This window comes from Acinonyx jubatus, chromosome C1, assembly GCF_027475565.1.
Source record: "Acinonyx jubatus isolate Ajub_Pintada_27869175 chromosome C1, VMU_Ajub_asm_v1.0, whole genome shotgun sequence".
Classification (NCBI taxonomy): Eukaryota; Metazoa; Chordata; class Mammalia; order Carnivora; family Felidae; genus Acinonyx; species Acinonyx jubatus.
In genome coordinates, this window is record NC_069381.1 from 94480748 (window position 1) to 94498684 (window position 17937).

Genomic DNA, 17937 nt, shown 5'->3' on the forward strand with positions numbered 1-17937 from the left:
TAACATTTCTTGTCTGCTCCAGTCTGTCTTTGTGGGTGTGATAAACACCCATTCCATTTCTATAATTTTAGAGGGCTCTCCAAAGGGAAAGGAGATGATCTACCACCCGTAGCCAAAAGCTTGTCTTTCTACTAAATTGAAAAGTTAGAAGTTGTTTTTGTTTTGTTTTTTAATTTTTTTTATTAATGTATATTTATTTTTGAGAGAGAGAGACATCAAATCTGAAGCAGGCTCCAGGCTCTGAGCTGTCAGCACAGAACCCGACGCAGGGCGCGAACTCACAAACTGTGAGATCATGACCTGAGCCAAAGTCGGCCGCTTAACTGACTGAGCCACCCAGGCGCCCCTGTTTTGTTTTGTTTTATTTTTAGGTAATCTCCACACCCACACCCAACATGGGGTTCGAACTTACAACCCCGAGGTCAAGAATCCAATGCTCTACTGACTGAGCCAGCCAGTTGCCCAAGTTAGGGGTTTTTTTTAATTGGAAGGAAGTATACCAAGATGTTTTCATTTTGGTAAATGAAAACATTTTGTGTTTAAAGAGGAGTTTCATGTGCCAGAAACTTTTCTCCCTCCGTTAGTGAAGAGATAGGATGAGAAATGGTCGTGGGGAGGACAGTGCTCTGTCTTAGAGGTCTGGGCCAAGGCACCTCTGAAGGAGGAACAGAAGCTGCTAGGAAATCCCTTGCCTTTCAGAATATTGCAGTTATAGGTAGGATTATGTGGGAAATGTCCCTTTATTTTTCTTTTACTCTGTACTTTATTTTTTTTTGTTAATATAGTTTATTGTCAAGTTAGCTAACATACAGTGTATACAGTGTGCTCTTGGCTTTGGGAGTAGATTCCCATGATTCATCGCTTACATACAACACCCAGTGCTCATCCCAACAAGTGCCTCCTCAATGCCCATCACCCATTTTCCCCTGTCCCCCAACCCCCTATCAACCCTCAGTTCGTTCTCTGTATTTAAGAGTCTCTTATGGCTCACCTCCCTCCCTCTCTGTTTGAAACTGTTTTTCTCCTTCCCCTCCCCCATGGTCTTCTGTTAAGTTTCTCAGAGCCCACATATGAATGAAAACATATGGTATCTGTCCTTCTCTGGCTGACTTACTTCACTGAGCATAATACCCTCCATTCCATCCATGTTTTTGCAAATGGCAAGATTTCATTCCTTCTCATTGCTGAGTAGTATTCCATTGTATATATAAACCACCCACATCTTCTTTATCCATTCATCAGTTGATGGACACTTGGGCTCTTTCCAGAATTTGGCTATTGTTGAAAGTGCTGCTATAAACATTGGGGTACATGTGCCCCTACGAAACAACACTCCTGTGTCCTTTGAATAAATTCCTAGTAGTGCTATTACTGGATCATAGCGTAGTTCTATTTTTAATTTTTCGAAGAACCTCCATACTTTTCCAGAGCGGCTGTACCAGTTTGCATTCCCACCAACGGTGCAAGAGGATTCCCGTTTCTCCACATCCTCGCCAACATCTGTTGTTTCCTGAGTCGTTAATTTTAGCCACTCTGACCAGTGTGAGGTGGTATCTCAATGTGGTTTTGATTTGTAGGGAAATGTCCCTTTAAATTTGTGCAGTATTTGCCTTCAAATTGGGCTTAATCCTTTGGTGCCAGGATAAGTGGAATGGGGTAGGCAGGTTAATCAGAGGCCTTGTGAAAAATCTACACATAAGATCCCAAGCGTTGAGCCTTTTTACATGCAGGAAGAACTCAGAGAGTCTTTCCACCTCTTAGCTAACTGTATATAAAATGTGTATTACTGCCTAAGCAAGGCACAGTGATTTGAGCTTGAGGGAAAGATCTCAGCTTTCAGCTTGCAGCTTTCCATGGTCCTGCCTTGCTTTGTCACCCACACCCATCCCCTAATCAGAGCAAACTGCATCCTTGGAAACCTTCTCAATCCCTATAGCTAATTAGGTGCTCTCTTCTATATACATGCCATTTTGTGCATGTTGAAGTAAAGCATAGATCTTACTGTTTTCTAGCACATAGCTGACATCTCTTTTACCCTGCTAGATAATGTGATCCTTGATGGCCCTGACTGGGATGGACTGATTGATCTCTAGGCCTATCTTAAGTGCTTAGATAGGCACTTAGTATTTAATTGTATTACAAGTGTGTTTCCCTGCTATTTGGATATTATTATTTTTTAATTCTTTAAAGGTGATCCTAGACCTTGAGGAAGAAAGGCAGAGGCACGCACAGGACACAGCTGAAGGAGATGATGTCACCTACATGCTGGAGAAGGAGAGAGAGCGGCTGACCCAGCAGGTAGTTAGGTGGAGGGGCTCACAACACCATTTGCCTGGAATAGCATTTCTCAAAGATCGTTCTGCAGGGTGGAAATTAGTGTTGCTCAAAAAGAAAGGGCTTTGTGGTCAAATCTGGGGATTACTGGATTAAACAAAGTTTAATAGATCTCTAATTCAATTTGTTGGACCCTGTAGTACAGAAAAGCACATTGTGAGTCTTAAGAACAAGATAGGGTATTCTGAGTTTAGCAAATCTATGTTTTCATGGAATCTTGTTTTGACATAGATCACTCACTGTGGGACTGTCATTCTATAAAATGTACTCTGGGAATACTAGCTTCAAACTCTCAAGTATTTTGACCTAGGAATCCTGGTAAGAAATAACATTTTATATCACAGCCCAATATATATACATACATAAACACATGCCTAAAACAAAAATCTGATGAAATCCCATATAACCCTTACTGGTTACAATAACCATTCTTTTTTTTTTTTTTTTTTTTTTTAATTTTGATCATGGCTCATGAGATTAGTTTCCTCATCCATTGGGTCTCAGAGTTTGAAAAACACTGACTAATAGGGTTCCATCAACACTTTCCCTCTTGGTCAGAGTTTCTCTGCCTTAAATAGGGTTGGGATGATAATTAAAATAGACTGCATTTGCATAACAAGTAGCGTTTAAATGCAACTATTCTTTTTTAAGACCAGAAAGAATGATTGCCAAAGCTTTCAAAGTAATGAGCCCTGAGTAACATGTAGAAGTGTTGAATCGCTATATTGTACACCTGAGACACACAGAACACTGTGTGTTCACTCTACCAGAGTTAAAATCAATAAATCGTTCTGTTTTCATCAGCATTCAGCGTGAAACCTGGTGTATATGGCTTCCTGTTTTCTGTATCGGTGGGTTCCAATCTTCTGAGCGCTCCACAGACCTAAAACACAGATGATGGCTCATATTCCTGCCGATAACAGTACAGGAACCAGAAGTGCCTCCTCGACCATCAGGGAAAGATTAAGCCGTAGCGTGTCCATTTCCGTGGGAGGGACTGTAAGACTTCAGAAATACTGGAGCTAAGCACATGGCATCCGTGGCAGACCACGTGCCAGAGAAGAGCTAGCCAGGACACTCGCCTGGAGAGTAGTTTTGCAGCGTATCTCTTCATTTTCTTACTCTAATCACCATGTATGGCGGCCTTCTTTTCCAGCTGGAATTTGAGAAGTCCCAAGTGAAAAAGTTTGAGAAGGAGCAGAAGAAGCTGTCCAGTCAGCTGGAGGAGGAGCGCTCCCGCCACAAGCAGCTCTCGTCCGTGCTGGTGCTCGAGTGCAAGAAAGCCACCAGCAAGGCAGCCGAGGAGGGGCAGAGGGCGGGAGAGCTGAGCCGGAAACTGGAGAAGGAGAAGAGCCGGGTGAGCCAGCTGGAGGAAGAGCTGGCCGCGGAGCGGAAGCGAGGCTTGCAGACAGAAGCCCAGGTGGAGAAGCAGCTGTCTGAGTTCGACATCGAAAGAGAGCAGCTGAGGGCAAAACTGAACCGAGAAGAGAACCGGACCAGAACTCTAAAAGAAGAGATGGAAAGTTTGAAGAAGATCGTGAAGGATCTGGAGGCTTCTCACCAGCATAGTAGCCCTACTGAGCAATCCAGGAAACCGATAACCGTATCTAAGGGCACAGCGACTGAGTCTCCTGTGCTGGTGTCTGTATTTTGCCAAACGGAAGGTTTCCAGGCAGAAAGAACCCACGGGAGCAACGTAGCCAAGGTGCTGACCACTGGGCTGCCTGGCCCCACCACTCCTACTTACTCTTATGCAAAAACCAATGGCCATTTGGAGCCCGAGATACAAACTGCCAAGGAGTCGGTTACAGGCAGCAGTGTGGAAAACCAAGTGCCTCCACGAGAGAGGTCTGTGGGGTTGGCCCAAGAGAAAGCAGTGGAGAATGGCGGGTGTCCTGTGGGAATTGAGACTCCTGTCCCAGCACCTGGTCACCTCCCGTCCAGCGGGGGCTCGCTGTCTCCCAGCAGCACCGCCTCCTCCTCTCTCACATCCTCTCCTTGTTCCTCCCCAGTGCTAACTAAGCGCTTGTTGGGGTCCTCAGCCAGCAGCCCCGGCTACCAGTCATCCTACCAAGTAGGGATCAACCAGCGGTTCCATGCAGCGCGGCACAAATTTCAGTCCCAAGCAGATCAGGACCAACAGGCCAGTGGTCTGCAGAGCCCTCCATCCAGGGACCTGTCTCCCACGCTCATAGACAACTCTGCCGCCAAGCAGCAGGCCCGCAACACAGTCACTCAGGTGCTCTCCAGGTTCACTAGCCAGCAAGGGCCGATCAAGCCCGTCTCCCCCAACAGCTCTCCCTTTGGCACAGACTATCGGAATCTGGCCAGCACTGCCACCTCGAGAGGGGACACCAGCCATTCCCCTACTCCAGGGAAAGTGTCCAGTCCACTGAGCCCTCTGTCTCCAGGGATCAAGTCCCCCACCATCCCCAGAGCTGAGAGAGGACACCCGCCTCCCATCCCACCCAAAAAACCGGGCCTCACTCCCTCTCCATCCACTACCACTCCATTGACCAAAACCCCTTCCCAGGCCTCCTCCTTGGCCGCCGCAGAAGACCTAGCCGGCAGCTGCTGTTCAAATGCCGTTGTGGCTAACGGCAAGGACGTCGAGATCCTTCTGCCTACCAGCAGCTAGTCCCTAGCGGGAGGCTCCACATCTGACATTCCACCAGATTTCGTCCAAGAGCTCAGAGTCAAACCGTTGAGTCAGATCATGTTATTTATTTTGATGGTAGCTGAAACCATCTGTATAATACATTTAGTGTGTTTCACCTTTTTGTATTTTTTTAAGTAGAAACCGAGTAGTTTGGATTTGTATGACTCACACCTTTGTACTAACGCGGGAAGGGCACCTCAAAGACATCTCCAGCTCGGCAGTCACCGACCTGTTGTGATGGAGAAAGCTAATTGAGTACCAGGTGGTGATTTGCTATTTGGGGACTAGAATCACTCAACACTCATTTTGAATTATGCAGAAAGTGGTTCGTGTAAATTTTTATTCCAGATGAACGTGTTTAAAAAGTGCCTGAAATAAGACTGCCATACGAATGTGATTCTGCAGCGAAAACACAAAATGGATCATCTAATTGCAGAAGATGAGATCCTCCGTGAATCCTGAATGTTAAAAACCAACACTGCTTTTAATCCTCTTTTGCTGTTTTTAATATAAGCTCTGTGTCCAGAAACAAGGCTGCATCAGTAGGATGGGAATCCTGAAGGTGGTTGTGGACTCCCCACAAAGCTGAGCTTTATAGAGCCCTTGAGAAACCCTCCTGAGCAGTAAGCAGCTGGGGTGCCGATTTTCTTGTACTTCTGAAAAATTAAGTCACTCCCAGTTTCCTGCATAAATTCTTGAATGGAATGAAATCACATCTCCTTTCAAAAAATGTCTTCGGGCATCTACTGTTGTGTAAGGAACTTCTGATTCCAGTCGCTATTACTTGAATAGAAAATGGCTATTCATTCTGTATAAAAGTTTTACAACAGAATGAGATCTTTATTCTGTAATCAAAAAGCAATAACTGAAAAGTCACTCTCTTTGTAATATTATAAGTCAGAATTCTACAGGTTTTACCAATATTATTACACTTCTTCTCCGAGCTGCCAACACTTGGTGTCTATATCTGTGGAACCAAATTAACTTTTCCCTAAATGGAAGAATGTGTGTGTGTGTGTGTGTGTGTGTGTGTACACACACACACACACACACATATGTGTATAGATACACACCCCTTTACGGGTTTAACATACACACACTTAAACACATAAATATTAGCGTGATTCTATCTTTGGAGTTTGCAATATAGCATAAAGGACGAGTAGACGTGCACATTAAGATTACCTGTCACAGCAACTAGATGCAGCTGGGACCCAATCAGTCAAAGGAGGAACCTTGTCCACGGGGACGTGGGGAAATTACAAATGAAGTCAGGTCTTCAGCATCACGAAAAACCAGAGCCAAACTCACCCCAGCATCACAAAAGTCCACTGGCCAAATGAATGAGTGAAACAGGTCACTCAATCAAGCGCTGTAAGACAGCCAGGAGAGGGGGAGCTGTAGCAAACGGAAGTGCCCAGGCCCCCTGTGAAAGGAAAGGGCCACCCCTGTTGAGCTCCAGCTGCTTGCTGCCGTGCGATAGTGTTAACCCAGGGTTACCAGCTCCTCAAATTTGGGGGAAAGCCAGATTTTCATAGAAACATTCTCATTTTTAAATATCAAAACAAATTCAAAAACAATTTTAAACTTCTGGTTAAACACTTGTGCAGCTGGGTTTAGCTCAGAAGCTGACAAGTTGCAACCTCATTCGTTCTAGAAACTTCCAGCATTTGCATCGTTGTGAGTTTGTGAGGACAGACACCTCCACTCTCCAACTTGTAGGCTAGTACAGCTGACAGAGGCTATAGAATATAATAAGGATCCTCGTCTTCCAAACAAGACTTTGCAACCCAGCTCAAACAAGGTGGTTATATGATTTGTCCACGGATGGAGAGGCCTTGGTGTCCTCACATACATTCTCCCTAGCCAGTGTCTACCCAGAAGCCCTGCCCTGCTATAATTTGAATCTACTTCTTCCCAATCCAATATGAATTGATGGGGGGACAGGCAGGTGATGGAAATCAATGTATAAATCACAATTGGTGTCTCCAGGGCTTACGGTTTGATTAAGGCCAATACAGAAAAAATTAAAATACTACTAATGGCCCAGGGCATCTACCAAATGATGAAGGTGGTATCTCAGAAATCGCCCAAAGCGATCATGCATGAAATTTTATTCCCACGCATAGCCAAATGAAGTGTTGATGATAAAATAGCTGAACTTTTTAAACAGGAGAGGGGGCTGTAGCCCCAGAGTTTTATTACCTCTCTTGCTTTAAATGGTAATCTTAAAAGTTGCATTGTGCTCTTCCTTTGTTTTGGCATAGATATATATAGAGAGAGAGAAATACTATAAGGAGGTTTATTTCTTAGGAAATGCACTGAATAATGTATTTCTTTTACAGTGTAATATGGGGGTGGGGGAAATGCAAAAGAAACGTGTATTTTTGCTAGTTGCCTATCTTCTAAGATAAATAAGCACAATATTGCAATGGATCCAATACTCCAGTTAGGTATTCTAGATTAGTATTTAAATTTGCTGTAGATTGTGTGTGTGCTAAGTAAAAGTTCCATGATTCACAATTTCGGTATTAACCCGTGTTGTGAAAGCTGTGTTACTACTCAACAGATTATAATGGATGTGCGACACATAACACAAGCATTAACTAAATCGTTTGTAAAGCCAAATGTACCATGCAGAAGTCTTCATCCACTTTTATAGCAGACTACATTAAAACAAGCTAAATCATTCTGTCTGGGGAAAATCTAGTCTTGTTTGTACAAAGTGAAGGATGTTGCACAACAGGGCCTGTTTTGTTGGGGAAGGAGCAGGTGGTGTAGAGGAAGCAAAGTCTGTGGCTTTCAAAAACCCAAGTGAAGTCAGTGACCCATCCAGGTTAGACTCCAAAAGGAGCTGGCATACTGGTTTTCTTTAGAACCTTAGAGCTGGAAGAAGCCTTGGCAATAATCCAGTCTGTACTTTTCAAACCCTGGGGGGGGTGGGGGGGCGGTCTGGACCTGAGAATCTGAAAAAAGCTAGGCACCATCCCCAGACAAATGGATATACTAGTATGTAGAGTTTGGTTGATGGCTTCACAGGATCCAAAGACCCTGAAGCCATCCATGATTCACGTACTCTAGCTTAAGAACGCCTGATCTTGTCGTGCCCTCTCATTTTACAGGTGACTATCAAATCCCTCATCGCTCCTCTTAGTCCAGTGCTGTTGTGCTACATCGTTAGCAAGTGAGAGCTGTAGGCAGACAAAAGCACTTGAAAATCTTGTGACGTTCAAACAATATGGATGTTTGCATATGTTAAGTTTCTAGCATTTAAGCCAATTAATGATCATTTCAACAAACACTGGTTATGTCTTCCCGGAACAGCCTCACTGTCAGTAATGCTGCCTTGTCTTCCCCGGGTGGTCCGTCATGCCTTGGGTGGGGTTTGCTCCTCTCCCCTTTCTACACCTAGAGCATCCCTCCCTCCCACGGACAGTCCTGCAGGTCCTGCAGGTCTGTTTGGCTCTAGACCGTGTCTCTACCTTTCCTACCCTCTTGGAGGTGGCCTCTTCTCTGCATTTAGCAGTGGAGAGTATTCTGCCAGTCTTTGGGTCATTTTCTGGGTTATTTATACTGCTATGGGTGTTATCTAGGTGTATCTGTGGGACGAAGTGAGCCTTAGGACCGTCTTGCTCCGCCATGTTCCCCAGAAGTAGCAATGCTGCCTTGTCAATTAATTTATAAGCAGCTCTTCTGATGCTTGGTCTTTGAAACAGAACTTTAAATGTCTTGAAATGCTGGCTTCAAAATAGGATCTGTTCTCATAATTCTGAGTCCAAAGTAAGCAATGAGCATTGTTTCACGGGAGTAATTTTCATGTAATTGCTGTAAAGCCAGTTGACAAAAGTTAAGAGCACCCATCTGCTGCTTGCATATCAATGGCCAATTCATTGGTAAAAGCAAAGGAGAAAGAAGACTGGGCTAGCGGTTCCCAAACCTTACTGTAACCTGCGAAGCCTTCTAAGATAAGGACTCCTGAGGACTGGGCCTCGGGGCCTGCTAATGCAGGTGGTCTGAGGCTCGATCTTGAGAAACAGTGCCTCATTGCCCTTACCTGTTCTTTCACAAGAACTTTGCCTCTGACCTGAGGTGATGTCTTAAACTCCTGAATCTGGTTTGCCAGAATGTCAGTGATATTCAGAGCCAAGAGTACTTACTTGGGTCCCAGCACTGTGTTACCGCCCATGTGCAGATGAGGTCGTTGAGAACCAGAGATTGGTGTAAGGGCCCTTGGTGAGTGACAGCATGGATTAAGCCCCTGGTGCTTCCCACTTTCCACTACTTGTGTTTCCCAAATGAGTATCTCCTGAGGTGCTTGTTGGCCAGGCCCAGGCCCCGCCCTGGGAATTCTGATTCAGTAATCCAAGGTGGGGCTCTAAGATGAGTGCCTGGGTTGATTCTAAGGCTGGACCAGGTGGAACCCTGTAAGACACCACACAGCTCTTCCCACTGGCCCTAACAACCCCCACCCCCAGGAGTGGATTCTCAGACCTAACCAACGCCAGGAGACCTTTCTCAGGTCAGATATGCTGAACAAAAAGCATCTTTCTTGTTAATTCCCCTCAAGCAACCAATGTTTCTTAAATATTTAAGATGAGCCAGAAAGGTAGCTATTATGGAAAACACACATTGAACTGTGTTCCCTGCCCTCAGGGTACTCATCTTCTAGTTGGGCAAAGCAAAACATTAACACATGAAATGTTAACAGAGACAACTGAATTATGTAAGTGGGGTTTAAATGCCATATAGGGTTATTGAAGGTAATTCTGGCAAAACCGTTATGGTAGCACACAGAGCTCTTTGTGGGCAGATAAAAAGTTAACTAGAAAAGGAGCAAATGTCTTTTCTCCTCTCTCCAAAGCCCTGGTTTACCTAGGGTTCTGCAGTATCTCCCTGTGTTTGCATGATGCTTCAGTTGGCTTGTCTTAGTCTTAGGATGTGGTCAGAGACAGAGGCACTGGAAGTCCCCCAAGAACTGAGTCCTGTTTCAGGGAGACTGACAGACACCAGTGTGGTGTGCTTTCTGCAAAGACTTGGGGCTGGTGTAAGAAGGAGCCCCCAGGGCACAGCATCTGCAAAACATTCCCAAGTAACTTGTAGGGAAAACCTAGGAAAAGGCAAATAGAGAAAGGACCTCCTTGCAAAAATCCTGCATTACCCACAAGTGTTCCCTCTTACCCTCAAAATCTCCATAAGCAAAAGAGAGAAATGAAAACCAAACTTTGAAAAGAGCCAAATGACCTGTGCCTGGGTGGCTCAGTCGGTTAAACGTCCCGACTTCGGCTCAGGTCATGATCTCACGGTTCGAGGGTTCGAGCCCTGCGTCTGGCTCTGCGCTCAGAGCCTGGAGCCTGCTTCTTATTCTGTATCTCTCTCTCTGTGTCTCTGCCCCCTCCGCAGCTCATGCTCTCTCTCTCTCGCAAAAATAAATAAACATTTGAAAAAAAAATTTTTTTTAAGTCAAATGAATCCTTCTGGGACACCTGCAAGTGACTTCTTGCCTTGGAGGGATATAAAAGCAACTTCTCCTCTTCTCCCCATAGCGTGAATGTTCGTGCTGCCATCACAGCGGAGAGCACGCGGAGTATCATGTGGCTCTCTCTGCGCCACTGTGAAATGGTTGCCTCTGAGAAATTACTGAGAAGGTTGGCCTTCTCCCCGGGGAATCAGTCCCCTACTTAATTTGCCAAGAGTCTAACTGACTAACTCAACATGGTAGCCACTCAGGTCCCCTTCAGAAATGAAGGATTTATTGCCTGAGTTGCAGGAAATGTCAGAAAAGAGCCCTAGGGTATAAGCCCCTCAGGAATTGCCTGAACTGAAAGGCTTGACCAGGGTCACCTCTCCTGTAAGGGGCAGCTGCTGTCCAAAGACTGATTGGCATGGGTATAAAGACCTGGCCCCCCATCCCAAATCTAGACCACTCTGCAGGGTCGTTCCCTAGTTCAAAACCCCTGTAGGGTTGTCTGAGCCCTTTATTGAGACTAACGCAGCTCAGCCTTCCCTCCCTTCTTCCTCCCCCCTCTCCCTCTCTTCCCTTCCTGTGCATCCCAAAGGTATGTAACCACCCCCCACCCAGCATCCATCTCAGACTCTCCTCTGTCCCTTTAGGTCACGATCAAGTCCTCCAAAGGAGGGCAGGTACATTTTCTGAGTATTTTATTTGGTGCCAGGGCATCTCCTATGTTACCTGATTTAATTGAAGCAGGGATTCCTTCTTGACCCACAAGGTAATTAAGGCCGACTGAGGCCCAGTAAATTGCCTCCGGCCCTACAGCAGAGCAGGGCTGAGATTCAACGACACAGGTGGGATTCAAACCTTCGCCTGTTTGGCCTTCAAGTCCACTCTCCTTCCACTGGCCACAGAACAGTCAAAACGGTAATAATAGGGGCTCCTGGGTGCTTTAGTCAGTTAAGCATCCGACTCTTGGTTTCGGCTCAGGTCACGATGTCACAAGATTCATGAGTTCCAGCCCAGAACCAGGCTCCGCGCTGATGGCGTGGAGCCTGCTTGGAATTTTCTGTCTCCCTCTGTCTCTGCTCTTCCTCCTCTTGCACTGTCTCTGTCTCACTCAAAATAAATAAGTAAACTTAAAAAAACAAAACAAAACAATAATACATTTGGGGAGTTAAGAATACTAGCCTATTGTCAGTCACCCCCCTAAGTATGAATCCACTGCTTAGCCAGCTTTTGAGACTTTCAGTAGGAACGAGATCCTGAAGGAATGAGCGTTTTGGTGAAGAGAAAGCAGAGGGATGATTTGCCTACACACATGAAGTCCTCAAATGTTAGAGCTGGCAGGAAGCTTAGAGACCCTTGATGCTAGCTAGCTCTGTCATATTACAGAGGAGAACGAGGCCCAGAAAGGTCAGGTGAGTTGCTCAGGTTTCCAGTTCTAGTTGATGGCAGAGCCCAGACTGTAGTCAGGCCCCCCACTCTGAGCCTGCGCTGACTGCTCCTCCCTGAGCTGACCTGGAAGCAGGAATCCCTGGCCCAGCCCTGGCTGCTCCCTCCGGCACTCCCTCCTTCCTCTCACCTGCTTCTCCACAGTGTCTGGGCTTTGATCTTGTTCACCTGGGCTGCCCCATATTCCAAGCTTCATCCTCTGCCCACTGGCCTAGGGCTGCCTGCCATACCTGTTGCCACAGAAATCCCGTCCTCCTGCCCCTGAACCGGTTTGACAGCTGAGGTGAGGCCGGGAGTGGGGAGGATGGTAGAGCTTCTGTTCCCAGGCTGTGCTTCCATCTGTCCGGCATCAGTTCTGAGAAGCGCTTGCTCACAAGGCATGTGCTCTCAGGTATGGACAAGAAGCCACTGAAGCCACAAGCGTCTATCTCCTTGTACCTCCTGCCACGCCCACTGGCAGAGGAGGGCAGCCGACTGCTGAGGGAGAGAGACGCCTCTTCCTCTAGGCCTCCTTCCCCACCTGAACTCAAAACCCACGGCTGGCTCTCCTGAGAAGGGCCTTTTGCGGGCTCAGAAGACTTGCCCATCTCCCTTCTCAGCCAGGCCCCCTCTCCCACTCCCCCAGTACAGCCAGAGCAGAGCCTTCCAGGACCGTTGGGGCCTCAGAGTAGACAGGGTGTCCTCAGGGTGGCAGGGTGGTTTAGAGTGGTGACCACAGCATACAGGCCCCTTCTTCATCCCTAGCGTGTTTTCCCTCTCCTGAGTCTTGGTGAGTCAGCAGCACCGGGCCACACACAAGGCTCCCATTCAGGCCTCATGTTCCTTCTGCTCTCACTCCCTTCCTCTCTCTCTCATTCTCTATGTGGGCCTTATTCTCACCATGGGAAAGCTCTGCTCCCTGCCCTGTGCCTTCTCCTCTCCACCCCAACACCGGGTGCACTGCCCACCCCCCCAACACACACGCCCGCATTCCTTATCCCCACCTTCTGGGAGTTTGCAGTCCCTGCTGGATACAAACATAAAGAAGGGAGAACAAAATGTAAATGTCAAACTGTTAAGTCCTCAATCACATATTTTCAACCGGTGTTTGTTGCTGCTGGCTCTGTGCAGGCTCTGAGCTATGCTGATCACACACACACACACACACACACACACACACACTTGCTGTGCGTGTCAGCCATTTATTCACCGTATGTTTATTAAGAACCAACTCCGTGTCAAGCCTCATGCTAAGGGCTGGAATTTACACTCCGATGGGGGAACGAATCTAGCAGATGGGACATCTCAGGGCAGGGCTCGGAAGCATGCAGCAGGTGTCCCCGAGAGAGCGGGAGATGGGGCCCAACCCGCCGGAGAAGTTCAGCACAGCAGGGAAATTTGTGGGTCCAGAGGCACACAGAAGGGAGAAGGATCCCGGTTTGTAATGACAGGGGTGTGCGTACATTGTGTGCCTAAGATAAGGGGAGGCAAAGGCTTGACGGAGCAAGAAAGCAGCTCAGAACGAGAGCTTTGCCATTCTGGGGTTAGCCTCTGGCAAGTCGATCAACCTCTGCTAGCCTCCGGGTCAGCATCAATATAATGAAGATCTGAGCACCTCCCTCTTAGAGTTTTGTGAGAATTCGGTGCGATGAATCAGGCAAGTGCCCGGCACACAGTGAGAGCCCGGCGGAAGACTCGCTGCCTTTATGGCGAGAGGCAGAGGGTGGAAGGGCGGCCCGCGGACTGCGTGTCTGGAAGGGAAGCTGGGTGGCTCCCACGCAAGGCTGCTCCGGGCGACGGGCAGCCCCGCCCTCGGTCCGAAAGCTGAATCGCTGGCGCCCCCTGGCGTTTCAGTCGCTGTGATTCTCGGGGCAAAGGCAGGGTCTACGGTCAGAAAGGGACCCGCCTGGGAGACGCTGCGCGAGCAGGGATACGTCCCCTCCCGGTGCTGGCGCTCAGCCACCTCTCTGATGGGGACGTGCGCGGCACACAGCGGCAGTCCCCCTCCCGGGGCACGCGTGGAAGCCCGAAGTGGTAAAATGGGAGAGAATAATGGAAGCCACCCTGATGGTTGTGAGCCTTAAATGAGCAAATCCAAGACTTCACACACTAGTCGGAGCAGAAGCAAACCCTCAGCAAGAGATAGCTGTTAGGATTATGTAGATCCTAGAACAGTGACTGGCACATAATAGGTGCTGGATAACTATTTGTTAAACAGGGGTCAGGATGACTCTATCAACATTTACTTATTCATCCATTCATCCATTTAATTATGCTTCCAAAATGTTTACTCCTCCTATACGGTCGATGCTATAAAAAACAAGTCCTTAATAAGGAGCCCAGTAAGTAAGCAAGAGCCAGCGATCGATGGAAGGAAAACAAAGACGTTTCATTCATTCAGACATCCTGCTAGGTACCACACTCGGATAGGCACTGGGATGAAGAAACCAGTAAGTTACAGGACTTTAGGGGGGTCGAATGCTGGCGAGAGAGACAAACGTAAAGGAACGTGTTATGTGGACTATGATAAAAACAGGAAGAATTTAGACTCTCGTTGGTGAGCCACTGGGAGCCTGAATTGAGGCATCATGAGCAGAAGTAGATTGACCATGGAGCTAATGGTTTAAGCTTCAAGGACCATCGCTGGCATGGCACCTTTCCAACCCTGAAGGGCCCAAGGAATGTGTTCGTATGGTCATACGTTTTTATAAAATTTGCAAAAGTAAGATATCTTCACTGCAATCGGTTAAGACTGCTGTCTCTCTTCATTCTGACTTCTCCTATATCATACTTTCCCCTATACTGGGTAACCTTGGAATGGTGGCCACAAGCATTTTTGGAATTCAGCTAAAGGGGACTATTTTTGAGTGAAATACATTTATGTGGTTTGCAATCGCTCGCATGTATGGTTGAGTTTTTGCCATCCCAGTGTCGGAATGACTTCCAGAAATGCTCCCGTTAGTCACCATGCTGCCTTGCTTTGCATAACGACATGAAGAAGTAGCACCAAAGGTTGTATTGCTATTGACATATTCTATAGTACCTGGCACTGAAAGTAAAGTGAGAAGTGGGGTGGAAACAAGGTTTTAAATGAATGGAGCTAGAAGCTGGTCTCTAGAAATTCATCCAGTTATTCTGTGTGTAAAATCATAATGGGCAATTAATTTCTCATCAATCTCTAGTCAAAAGAAAAGTTTTCTCTTGCCAGGGAAATATTTAATAATGCAATGCACACAATTATAAATGCACCATAAATATGAAGATGTAATCAAAGAGTATGGAGTCAAAAGATATGTTTGGGTGTTTTTAAATGTTAAAGAGTCCTGCTTCTTTTTGTTTTAAGTTTATTTATTTATTTAGTAATCTCTATACCCAATGTGGGGCTCAAACTCATGACCCCAAGATCAAGAGTCACATGATATTCTGACTGAGCCAGCCAGGAGGGTGCTCTAAAAGTTCTGCTTCTGACCAAGATGGAAAAATGGGGAGTGGATTTAGTCTCTAACCTAAACCAACTAAACACTGCGCAAAACATATTGAACAACAATTTTCAAGACACTGGACTTTAGGCAAAAAAGGACTGAAAAAGGAAACAAAGTGAATCCTATGATTGTCCCAGCAGTGAGGGGTAGTCAAGGCATGGCCGGGCAATCTCCCTCAGTTGAGGTAAAGCTGGGAGTTGGGAGGGAAGAGTATTGGAGATAAGAAAGCTATAATGACAGACATCTCCAGAGATCTTCAGAGCTGCCCCCCACCCAGAATCTTCAAGTGAATACTAATCAACACATGCATGTGAGGAAACCACCCCAAAGGAGAAGATAGAACAGTACTCAGAGCTCACATGACACTAGTAGTTTCTGTCCTCCGCAGCCAGACTGACAAAACTCATAATTCACAGAACATTGAATAGAGTGCCCAGAAGGTTTTTGTCTCTATGTGGGCCATAGTTAACCCTAGACTTAAGTGCTGCTCTGCTCCCATCTGAAAAAAAAAAAAAAAAAACAACTTTAAAAGCCAGGACTCCAGTGCAGCACATATACTAAAAGCAAGACTCAAAAGAATCAGACTATATCCCAGGGGCCTGGGTGGCTCAGTTGGTGTCCGACTCTCGATTTTGGCTCAGATCATGATCTCGGGGTTCATGAGTTGGACCCCTACATCGGGCTCTGTGCTGGCAGTGCACAGCCCGCTTTAGATTCTCTCTCTCTCCCTCTCTCTGCCCCTCCCCCTCCTGGTGCACTTGTGCGCGTGCACTCTAACACGCTCTCTCTCTCAAAATAAATAAATAAACTTAAAAAAAAATTGCATTCCAGAACAAAGCTTAAGAATTTGTATAGAAGGGCGCCTGGGTGGCGCAGTCGGTTAAGCGTCCGACTTCAGCCAGGTCACGATCTCACGGTCCGTGAGTTCGAGACCCGCGTCAGGCTCTGGGCTGATGGCTCGGAGCCTGTTTCCGATTCTGTGTCTCCCTCTCTCTCTGCCCCTCCCCCGTTCATGCTCTGTCTCTCTCTGTCCCAAAAATAAATAAAAACGTGGGGAAAAAAATTAAAAAAAAAAAAAAGAATTTGTATAGAAAATCAGGAGTGCCTAAGTGGCTCAGTCAGTTAAGCAGCCAACTCTTGACTTTGGCTCGGGTCATGATCTCACAGTTTGTGAGTTTGAGCCCCACATCAGTATTTTCATTTTCTCCCTCTCTCTCTTCCCTTCCCCCCCCCAAATAAATAAATACATTTCAAAAAAAAATAAGAATTTGTATAGAAAAATAAAAATTTGTATACCCAAAAGTTAAAATTTGCAATGTGTAGCATCCAGTAAAAAATTGAGAGGCATGCAAAGCAGCAGAAAAATATGGCCCATAATTAGTAGAAAAATCAATCAACTGAAAATTAGCCAAAAATGACACAATGCTAGAATTATTAGACAATTATATTAAAACAACTATGTTAGCTGCATTGTTTGTTAAAGATATTAAAGATATAGAAAAGATCCAAATCAAGCTTCTAGAAATTAAAGTCACACTATCTGAGATGAAAAAAAAAAGTTGAATGGTATTAATAGCAGATTATACATTATAGAAGCAGCAATTGGTAAACTTGAAAAAATTAGCAATAAAAACCATCCATAGTGAAACATAAAAACAAGTTTTTTAACAATGAACAGAATACCATTTAAGACAAATGCAAGTACCTAATATAAGTTTAATTAGAGTTCCTGAAGGAAAAAGAGCATAAAATTTACTCTCAGTGAAAATAATTTTTTTGGAATGTGGCTATTGTAATTATCCATCAGATTCAATGTCTGATGCCACTGGTTGTGTATAATCATGTCCCAGCATTTGGTTTTGAAAAAAATAAATTCAGAATTTTTGAGTGGAAAAAAAAAAGATTCAGAAAAAACATCTGACAAAATTCAACATCCATTTCAGGTAAAAACTCAATAAACCAGGAATAGAAAGGAATTTCCTAAACCTGATAATGGACATCAAGAAGAAACCTACACCTTACATCAAATTTAATTATGAAAGACTAATGCTTTCCCCTAAGGTTAGGAATAAGGCAATAATACTCATGTTCTATAATGTTCTATTCAAACATTACATTGGAGGTACTAGCCAGTGCAGTAAAACAAGAAAAAGAAACAAAAGCTATCCAGATTGGAAAGGGAGATGTAAAACTGGCTTTATTTGCAGACATAATTTTCTAAGTATAAAATCTAATAGATTCTGTTTTTTTATTCACTTTTTTTTTAAATTTTAAGTAATCTCCATGCGTAACATGGGACTCGAACTCACAACCCCAAGACCAAGAATCACATGCTCTACCAACTGAGGCAGCTAGGCATTCCTAATGGATTCTATTTTTTAAAAAAGAAAAAGAGGGGCACCTTGGGGGCTCAATTGGTTGGGCATCCAAGTTTTGATTTGGGCTCAGGTCATGATCCCAGAGTCATGGGATCAAGCCCCATAATGGGGCTCTGTCCTGAGCATTGAGCCTGCTTAGGATTCTCTCTCTCTCTCTCTCTCTCTCTCTCTCTCTCCCTCTTGCCTGCTCACATTGTC

The 17937-nt window shown here is 45.6% G+C and overlaps 1 protein-coding gene across 2 annotated transcripts in view; it reads left to right on the forward strand.

The window, feature by feature from the left end:
* The window catches only part of CTTNBP2NL (CTTNBP2 N-terminal like), a 51776-nt gene extending 44091 nt beyond the window's left edge, over positions 1-7685 (forward strand). Inside the window, exons 5-6 of one of the 2 annotated variants that reach the window (XM_027058345.2) lie at positions 2191-2298; positions 3491-7685. In XM_027058345.2, the coding sequence (XP_026914146.2) occupies positions 2191-2298; positions 3491-4972 (1590 nt within the window). In that variant the 3' untranslated portion in view covers positions 4973-7685. The remainder of the gene's footprint in view (positions 1-2190; positions 2299-3490) is intronic. The other variant, XM_027058346.2, reaches the window with a different exon arrangement.
* Positions 7686-17937: the final 10252 nt, after the last annotated feature.